This window comes from Oncorhynchus nerka, linkage group LG8 (genome assembly GCF_034236695.1).
Source record: "Oncorhynchus nerka isolate Pitt River linkage group LG8, Oner_Uvic_2.0, whole genome shotgun sequence".
NCBI lineage: Eukaryota > Metazoa > Chordata > Actinopteri > Salmoniformes > Salmonidae > Oncorhynchus > Oncorhynchus nerka.
Genome location: NC_088403.1, coordinates 13,644,798 through 13,655,509, shown reverse-complemented (window position 1 = coordinate 13,655,509; position 10,712 = coordinate 13,644,798). Strand labels below are relative to the sequence as shown.

Genomic DNA, 10,712 nt, shown 5'->3' with positions numbered 1-10,712 from the left:
ACAACAGGACAGAGCAGCACAACATGACATCAGAGAGAGACATTCACAACAGGACAGAGCAGCACAACATGACATCAGAGAGAGACATTCACAACAGGACAGAGCAGCACAACATGACATCAGAGAGAGACATTCACAACAGGACAGAGCAGCACAACATGACATCAGAGAGAGACATTCACAACAGGACAGAGCAGCACAACATGACATCAGAGAGAGACATTCACAACAGGACAGAGCAGCACAACATGACATCAGAGAGAGACATTCACAACAGGACAGAGCAGCACAACATGACATCAGAGAGAGACATTCACAACAGGACAGAGCAGCACAACATGACATCAGAGAGAGACATTCACACAACAGGACAGAGCAGCACAACATGACATCAGAGAGAGACATTCACAACAGGACAGAGCAGCACAACATGACATCAGAGAGAGACATTCACACAACAGGACAGAGCAGCACAACATGACATCAGAGAGAGACATTCACAACAGGACAGAGCAGCACAACATGACATCAGAGAGAGACATTCACAACAGGACAGAGCAGCACAACATGACATCAGAGAGAGACATTCACAACAGGACATCAGAGAGAGACATTCACAACAGGACATCAGAGAGAGACATTCACAACAGGACAGAGCAGCACAACATGACATCAGAGAGAGACATTCACAACAGGACATCAGAGAGAGACATTCACAACAGGACAGAGCAGCACAACATGACATCAGAGAGAGACATTCACAACAGGACAGAGCAGCACAACATGACATCAGAGAGAGACATTCACAACAGGACAGAGCAGCACAACATGACATCAGAGAGAGACATTCACAACAGGACAGAGCAGCACAACATGACATCAGAGAGAGACATTCACAACAGGACAGAGCAGCACAACATGACATCAGAGAGAGACATTCACAACAGGACAGAGCAGCACAACATGACATCAGAGAGAGACATTCACAACAGGACAGAGCAGCACAACATGACATCAGAGAGAGACATTCACAACAGGACAGAGCAGCACAACATGACATCAGAGAGAGACATTCACAACAGGACAGAGCAGCACAACATGACATCAGAGAGAGACATTCACACAACAGGACAGAGCAGCACAACATGACATCAGAGAGAGACATTCACAACAGGACAGAGCAGCACAACATGACATCAGAGAGAGACATTCACAACAGGACAGAGCAGCACAACATGACATCAGAGAGAGACATTCACAACAGGACAGAGCAGCACAACATGACATCAGAGAGAGACATTCACAACAGGACAGAGCAGCACAACATGACATCAGAGAGAGACATTCACAACAGGACAGAGCAGCACAACATGACATCAGAGAGAGACATTCACAACAGGACAGAGCAGCACAACATGACATCAGAGAGAGACATTCACAACAGGACAGAGCAGCACAACATGACATCAGAGAGAGACATTCACAACAGGACAGAGCAGCACAACATGACATCAGAGAGAGACATTCACAACAGGACAGAGCAGCACAACATGACATCAGAGAGAGACATTCACAACAGGACAGAGCAGCACAACATGACATCAGAGAGAGGCATTCACAACAGGACAGAGCAGCACAACATGACATCAGAGAGAGAGACATTCACAACAGGACAGAGCAGCACAACATGACATCAGAGAGAGACATTCACAACAGGACAGAGCAGCACAACATGACATCAGAGAGAGACATTCACAACAGGACAGAGCAGCACAACATGACATCAGAGAGAGACATTCACAACAGGACAGAGCAGCACAACATGACATCAGAGAGAGACATTCACAACAGGACAGAGCAGCACAACATGACATCAGAGAGAGACATTCACAACAGGACAGAGCAGCACAACATGACATCAGAGAGAGAGACATTCACAACAGGACAGAGCAGCACAACATGACATCAGAGAGAGACATTCACACAACATGACATCAGAGAGAGACATTCACAACAGGACAGAGCAGCACAACATGACATCAGAGAGAGACATTCACAACAGGACAGAGCAGCACAACATGACATCAGAGAGAGACATTCACAACAGGACATCAGAGAGAGACATTCACAACAGGACAGAGCAGCACAACATGACATCAGAGAGAGACATTCACAACAGGACAGAGCAGCACAACATGACATCAGACATTCACACAACAGGACATCAGAGAGAGACATTCACAACAGGACAGAGCAGCACAACATGACATCAGAGAGAGACATTCACAACAGGACAGAGCAGCACAACAGGACATCAGAGAGAGACATTCACAACAGGACAGAGCAGCACAACATGACATCAGAGAGAGACATTCACAACAGGACATCAGAGAGAGACATTCACAACAGGACATCAGAGAGAGACATTCACAACAGGACAGGACATCAGAGACATGACATCAACAGGACAGAGCAGCACAACATGACATCAGAGAGAGACATTCACAACAGGACAGAGCAGCACAACATGACATCAGAGAGAGACATTCACAACAGGACAGAGCAGCACAACATGACATCAGAGAGAGACATTCACAACAGGACAGAGCAGCACAACATGACATCAGAGAGACATTCACAACAGGACAGAGCAGCACAACATGACATCAGAGAGAGACATTTACAACAGGACAGAGCAGCACAACATGACATCAGAGAGAGACATTCACAACAGGACAGAGCAGCACAACATGACATCAGAGAGAGAGACATTCACAACAGGACAGAGCAGCACAACATGACATCAGAGAGAGACATTCACAACAGGACAGAGCAGCACAACATGACATCAGAGAGAGACATTCACAACAGGACAGAGCAGCACAACATGACATCAGAGAGAGACATTCACAACAGGACAGAGCAGCACAACATGACATCAGAGAGAGACATTCACAACAGGACAGAGCAGCACAACATGACATCAGAGAGAGACATTCACAACAGGACAGAGCAGCACAACATGACATCAGAGAGAGACATTCACAACAGGACAGAGCAGCACAACATGACATCAGAGAGACATTCACAACAGGACAGAGCAGCACAACATGACATCAGAGAGAGACATTTACAACAGGACAGAGCAGCACAACATGACATCAGAGAGAGACATTCACAACAGGACAGAGCAGCACAACATGACATCAGAGAGAGACATTCACAACAGGACAGAGCAGCACAACATGACATCAGAGAGAGACATTCACAACAGGACAGAGCAGCACAACAGGACATCAGAGAGAGACATTCACAACAGGACAGAGCAGCACAACAGGACATCAGAGAGAGACATTCACAACAGGACATCAGAGAGAGACATTCACAACAGTGCCCCCTCAGTATTCAGTTGTGCCCTCTCCTGTTTCTGTTTAATAGAAACAACGTTATTTTTTTAAACCGACGCGTTTCGGCTGCATGGCCTTCGTCAGGGGAGTACTCCTTGTTTCTATTGAACATGCCATACTAATAAAGGCATTTTAATCAATTATATGAAGAGCGTCTTGGTCCTCCTTTCTTTTTGATGACCCTTTTACCAAAGAGCACCTATCTACCAAAATGTACTATTGTGTACCTTAGTAGCGCTTCCCTTCATCCTCTTTCTACTATGGGCCTATATCGAATCTCCCATTCCTCTTAACATAAAAAAAAAAGCTGTTGCTCGGCAACTCACTGCCTTCCTGAAGACATACAATGTATACGAAACGCTTCAGTCTGGTTTTAGACCCCATCATAGCACTGAGACTGCACTTGTGAAGGTGGTAGATGACCTTTTAATGGTGTCAGACCAAGGCTCAAGACATCAGTCAGGAAGTTAAAGCACGGTCGCAAATTGACAATGACCCTAAGCATACTTCCAAAGTTGTGGCAAAATGGCTTAAGGACAACAAAGTCAATTTGTGGGCAGAACTGAAAAAGTGTGTGCGAACAAGGAGGCCTACAAACCTGTTACAGCAGCTCTGTCAGGAGGAATGGGCCAAAATTCACCCAACTTATTGTGGGAAGCTTGTGGAAGGCTACCCAAAACGTTTGACCCAAGTTAAACAATTTAAAGGCAATGCTACCCAATACTAATTGAGTGCATGTAAACTTCTGACCCACTGGGAATGTGATGAAAGAAATAAAAGCTGAAATAAATCACTCTCTCTATAATTCTTACATTTTACATTCTTAAAATGAAGTGGTGATCCTAACTGATCTAAGACAGTGCATTTTTACTAGGATTAAATGTCAGGAATTGTGAAAAATTGAGTTTGCATGTATTTGTTAAGGTGTATGTAAACTTCAGACTTCAAGTGCACCTACACCTACGCTGCGGTCACAAGACGCAGGCCTCCTTATTGTCCCAAGAATTTCTAAGCAAACAGCTGGAGGCAGGGCTTTCTCCTATAGAGCTCAATTTTGATGGAATAGTTTGCCTATCCATGTGAGACGCACTCAGTCTCGACCTTTAAGTCTGGCTGAGAGAGTGAGACACACACACACAGGGAAAGAAAGAGCGGGATGAAATATACAATGGACATTCTCACTTCTCATGTTGTTGTAGCCTACTGAAAGGATCCTTGTTAGTGTAATAGATCCACGTCATTGGCCAGCTAGCCGAATTCCTTTTGCTGCAGTAGGATGTCATGCAGACACCTCTTAATCAGAGGGACACTGAGGAGCAAACATGTGTTTAGTTTTATTTACTCAACATGCATTAGTCTAGAAGCCTGCATGTATAGAATGAAAAGATGTCCTCTTTCTGGGAACATTTAAGCAGATACCTCATCTACACCTCTTTCTATTGTAGTAGACTAATGTATACAGTGAAAGTCCCACTCCTCCACATTGTGGTCAATCTGGATAACACACACCTGTTTATTTGGACTCTCCTGGTGTTGTGAACCTAATCCTGATTTACAGTCACCTCTGACCCCACAGTACACAACATCTTCCCTCATTCCCAGGGTCAGTCATGTCTGGTTCAGTTTAGCATAAGCCTGTTTGGTTGTAATACAATGTGTTTAGTAATGGTTTATGCCCTCATAGGTCTCTGGAAAACAAGATGAAATGACTAACAGGTTTGATATACTGAGATACTGCAATCTAGTGGGGAGACATCCTAAACAGTGCCATCTAGTGGTAGGAAAGCAGAAGTGTCACCACTGAGTTCATAATACAGTGGGATCTACAATAATTGATTATCAAATGATCTTTGATAAAGATTAGCAATAATGTATACAATAAATCACTCAAATACTGAGCTATAAGGTATTATTTTATACAATTTTCCCCCAAAAGGTATTCTTATTGCAATAAAACTGACTCCAAAATGACAATTACATTATTTACCATTCATTTCTACTGGGCACAAAACAAAAACAAACTTTTGTAGAGTTCATAGAGTCACAGGCTCGATGTCGTATTTCATCTACTTTATTTATTAGAATCGCCAGGGGTGTCAATGTTTACCACCACTCTTTTGAGAAAAAAAATATTTCTATGAGCATTTGTAGTAATATAAAATAATATACTTTCCCAATTTTTTTAAGCATACAAAATAGCTCAGCATTTGAATGATTTATTTTATACAGTCATGATTGCTCATATTTATCAAGGACGTCAATCAGTTCAGACTCCATTGTATATGCCATTTAGCAGGAGATTTTATCCAAAGGGCATACATTTTACAAACGGGTTAGCTGTGACACTGTCAGAGGTATTTTCTTCTAAAAAGCCTTGGAGAGTGTTGAGACTAGAAACCTCATTCTGTGACCTCCATCTCTCCCTCCAGACAGATGTAAAGAATCTAGGCCCTCCATGTAGACCAGAGAGTAGCAGAGAGCACTGTGGAGAGAAACAGCAGGTTACCAATAGAATAGATCAGAGACCAGAGGAACTTTAATCCTGAAGCATGGAGAGCAGGTCCCTAGGAGAGGTATCATCGTATTGTACTCCACCAACCAATAGATGTGAGTCTATGAGCGTGTACTCAGAGTATTGTCCACATCCTGCCTTTTTATTCTCATTTTGTGACTAAACAGTTCTTTAAGATTTCCTCCTGTTTTCCTCCTTTGTGGATGTTTTTAACATGCGTCAGTAAGTTAGACTTGTGATTGAAACTTTTCCCACAGTCACCACAGCTAAATGGTTTATCTTCTGTGTGAGTCAGTTCATGCTTCTTTAGGTTCCCCTTCAAATTGAAGCTTTTTCCACAGTCACCACATATAAAAAGTTTCTCTCCTGTGTGAGTCCGTATATGCCTACTTAGGTCCCCTCTCTGATAGAAGCTTTTCCCACAGTCTCCACAGATAAATGGTTTCTCTCCTGTGTGAGTCAGTCTATGCTTCCGTAGGGTCCCCTTCTGACTGAATCTTTTTCCGCAGTCAGCACAGCTAAATGCTTTCTCTCCTGTGTGAATAGGAATATGATCAGTAAGGTTCCCCTTGCGATTGAAGCGCTTCCCACAGTCTCCACAACTAAATGATTTCTCCCCTGTGTGAATCCTCAAGTGCTTGGACAGATCTGCGTTGAGTTTGAAGGTCTTGCTACAAACAGGGCTGGTGCAGGGTTTCCTACCGTGACAGAGTCGGACATGGGCCTTCAGTTTACAGCTGGAGTTGTAGTGTTTTCTGCAGACGCGGCATTCGCTGGGTCTCTGCATGGCGAGAGTCACATGACTCTTCAGGTCAGCTTTCAGAGCAAACATTTCACCACAGTCACGGCAGTGGTGAGTTTTTCTAGACGTGGTGCTGGGTTTGAAACAGTGTTCCCCCATCGCTGGGTTTGGATCCAATGATGGGCTGCTGTCAAGTCCTACTGGATTTCTGCTTACGGCTGAGCTGTGGCTAGAGGCATTGTTTTGATTATCTGGTGGGTCACAAGGAATGCTGAGGCCCTTAAAGTGGGTCACAGTAACAAAAGGTGTGAGATCCACTTGTTTAGGATCACTCTCTCTGTTCTCCACAGTCTGGGTTTGGGGAAGAGTCAAGGACTGAAGTAGGTCCTCCTGATCACATTCACTTTTCACACAGGAAGGAGTGAATTTGAACTCTAAGATATCAGCCTCCAGCCCTTGAAGCTGCTCTTCCTCCTGACTGGTCCTGAGTTCCTCCTGTTCCTCTTTAATCTGTGGAAGTTCTGGGTTCTCCTGCCCCAGACTGGGGCTCCACTCCTGCTCACAGTGCTGCTGCTCAGGGAGAACCACCTCCTCAGAGACAGAGAGCTGCAGGGAGTCTGGAGGAAAGGAGAGGAGCAGAGGTTCTCTATACAGCTTTTAGACATCAGGGTTGGGGTCAATTAGAAGTTAAAACTAGAATCCTTAATTGCTACATAACTGTTTTGACTTATAAATGATTCTTGAAGAATAGAATGTATAAATGCCTCGTGAGCTTAGTTCAACTGTCATCCCCCATCAGAACACATAGTTTTAACCATGTTTTTGTGGCTATATTTACATTGTTTACAAACATTGGAGTTAACAAGCTTATATTTTAATGTTGATATCATGGATGGTCAGTCCTTGCATCCATATCTCAGTCTATGAATTTGAGAGTGGTTTAATTTCTCCAGGCTCATCATCACCTTTTACCAAAACAGAGGCAGGGTAACCCCGCGTTATTACTGTTTCAATTAAGGGCTCTGGGGAAGTAGATTCGCGTTAACAAAAATTCCAATTAAATAATTGATCAACTAGAATCCACTTCAATTACTTCTCAATAAACGTTAGATAATAAGCTATTTATTTCTAATGTAAAAAATAATACAAGTTCATTTATAAAGTGGAATGATTCACTGGTTTTAATGAGAATGTGTTTTAGCAATGGTATTAGAAAAAGATAGTTAGGTAGGAAGATATGTAGAAACGGATTCTCCAATAGAAATCCCAGATCAGGCCTGTAGGGCGATGTCATGACGACGTTAGCTAGCTAATCTAATTCGCAGAAACACTTCATCGGGTTCAAGCGAACTGAGCACACCCCAGGTGAGAATGTCAACATTCGTCTCCCGCAGAACTGCGCATGTGCAAGCCATCAACTCTTAGATAAACTAGTTTTTGACGAAAATCAAAACGTGTCAGTTTGTCACTTTCATAGGTTGTAGTAATGACATGTTCATCTACTTAAAACATTCGTTTGAATCTAGGTTGTGCTTTTAGAAATCGAGAAAATGAACAACTAAGGAGGAATATTTCACTTCTCTCATTGACTTCTCAAACCCCGGTCTGGTCTGCCGAGTCTTGCCTCGCAAGCGTTCCCGGAAGTCTGACGATGTTGGGCCTCGGGGTTTAGAAACTGTGGTAACAGTTAATAAGGCATATTGAAATGATGATCACTGAACCCCTAAACAGTTTATTTATTGAGCAGATCTGCTAGCTATCAGTAGATCTACATACGAACCTATTCTGCATCGTTTTATCTCCGGTGTGACCCGCAGCAGTCTCCGTAGCCGATCATTCTCCTCCTGGTACTCCGCTACCGTTTCTTCAACTGCCCCGAAAATCTCCACAGCTGCCGCTGTTAAACGCTCATTTACAAACACACGAAACAATTGTAGTTTAGACATGTTTCTGTCGACGGAGAGTTGGGTATTCAGCTAGTATGTCTTCGTCCACGAGGAAAGAATGGTGGGCAAGAACAAAACAAACCCGCTTGAAGTTTTACTTCCGCGTTGTCCTTTCGCTTTTGTCAGCTGGTGGCGAGCCCAAATAAACGCCACAGCATCACCTTGTGGATGAGTTTTTTACTACACGCTACAGACCAATGATAATGTCAATCAGTGGAGGCTGGTGGGAGGAGCTACAGGAGGACGGATTGTAACGGTATCAAACACATCCGTTCCATTTATTCCATTCCAGCCATTACAATCACCCAATCAATCAATCTCCTATGTAATATACAATCAATCTCCTATATAATCTATAATCTCCTATAGTCTCCTATAGCACCACCCACCAGCTCCCACTGACGGAAATATATAACTACAGTCATGGAAAAAGTTTTGAGAATGACACAAATATTAATTTTCACAAATTCTGCTGCCTCAAGAGTCTTTAGATATTTTTGTCAGATGTTACTGTGGAATACTGAAGTATAATTACAAGCATTTCATAAGTGTCAAAGGCTTTTATTGTGAGTGAGCCACTCCCTTGGCTGAGAAACAACCCCACACATGAATGGTCTCAGGATGCTTTACTGTTGGCATGACACAGGACTGATGGTAGCGTTCACCTTGTCTTCTCTGGACAAGCTTCTTTCCGGATGCCCCAATCAATCGGGAAGGGGATTCATCAGAGAAAATGACTTTACCCCAGTCCTCAGCAGTCCCTGTACCTTTTGCAGAATATCAGTCTGTCCCTGGTGTTTTTCTTGGAGAGAAGTGGCTTCTTTGCTACTGTTCTTGACACCAGGCCATCCTCCAAAAGTCTTCGCCTCACTGTGCATGCAGATGCACTCACACCTGCCTAAGCATGATCTGTACTGGCGGTGCCACGACCCCGCAGCTGAATCAACTTTAGAAGATGGTACTGGCGCTTGCTGGCCTTTCTTGGGCGCCCTGAAGCCTTCTTCACAACAATTGAACTGCTCTCCTTGAAGTTATTGATGATCTGATAAATGGTTGATTTGGGTGCAATCTTACTGGCAGTAATATCCTTGCCTGTGAAGCCCTTTTTGTGCAAAGCAATGATGACAGCACATGTTTCCTTGCAGGTAACCATGGTTGACAGAGGAAGAACAATGATTCTTCAATCTCAATCAGCATGACAGAGTGATCTCCAGCCTTGTCCTCATCAACACTAACACCTGTGTTAACGAGAGAATCACTGACATGATGTCCTTTTGTGGCAGGGCTGAAATGCATTGGAAATGTTTTTTTGTAATTCAGTTAATTTGCATGGCAAAGAGGGACTTTGCAATTAATTGCAATTCATCTGATCACTCTTCATAACATTCTGGAGTATATGCAATTTGCCATCACACAAACTGAGGCAGCACACTTTGTGAAAATTAATATTTGTGTCATTCTCAAAACTTTGGGCCACAACTGTAGATGGAAAAAAAGCTGTCCTTGAAACAGTATTGATATATTCATCAAAAGAGAGATCAGGGTCCAGAGTAATGCTGAGGTCCTTCACAGTTTTATTTGAGACGACTGTAGAACCATCAAGATTAATTGTCAGATTCAACAGAAGATCTCTTTGTTTCTTGGGACCTAGAACAAGCATCTCTGTTTTGTCCGAGTTTAAAAGTAGAACATTTGCCGCCATCCACTTCCTTATGTGTAACTCTGTGTCGTTGTATGTGTCGAACTGCTTTGCTTTATCTTGGCCAGGTCGCAATTGTAAATGAGAACTTGTTCTCAACTTCACCATGTTTCATCAAAATGTACAGCTGTGTGTCGTCCGCATAGCAGTGAAAATTAACATTATGTTTCCGAATGACATCACCAAGAGGTAAAATATGTAGTGAAAACAATAGTGGTCCTAAAATGGAGCCTTGAGTAACACCAACATTTAAAGTTGATTTGTCAGAGGACAAACCATCCACAGAGACACACTGATATCTTTCCGACAGATAAGATCTAAACCAGGCCAGAACTTGTCCGTGTAGACCAATTTGGGTTTCCAATCTCTCCAAAAGAATGTGCTGATAGATGCTATCAAACCAGCA

General features: G+C 43.2%; 1 protein-coding gene across 2 annotated transcripts; it reads right to left on the bottom strand.

Annotated features, from left to right (window-relative positions):
- Positions 1 to 4,721: 4,721 nt before the first annotated feature.
- Positions 4,722 to 8,734, bottom strand: LOC115121485 (zinc finger protein 771-like). 2 transcript variants are annotated; one of them, XM_065021367.1, is made up of 2 exons: positions 8,442 to 8,734; positions 4,722 to 7,305 (listed from the first exon to the last, which is right to left on the bottom strand). In XM_065021367.1, the coding sequence occupies exons 1-2, from the start codon at positions 8,605 to 8,607 to the stop codon at positions 6,068 to 6,070; spliced, it is 1,404 nt and encodes a 467-aa protein (XP_064877439.1). In that variant the 5' UTR covers positions 8,608 to 8,734; the 3' UTR covers positions 4,722 to 6,067. The 2 variants fall into 2 exon arrangements, with proteins under 2 accessions (XP_064877439.1, XP_064877440.1); XM_065021368.1 differs by having other exon boundaries at positions 4,722 to 7,278.
- Between the last annotated feature and the right edge of the window lie 1,978 nt (positions 8,735 to 10,712).

What these genes read in the sequence shown, in the direction of transcription:
- LOC115121485 (XM_065021367.1), bottom strand. Translation starts at nt 8,607, where the DNA reads ATGTCTAAACTACAATTGTTTCGTGTGTTTGTAAATGAGCGTTTAACA. An exon ending in GATAAAACGATGCAGAATAG is followed by an intron (nt 7,306 to 8,441) that starts GTTCGTATGTAG and finishes AGCTGTATAGAG; the next exon opens with AACCTCTGCTCCTCTCCTTT.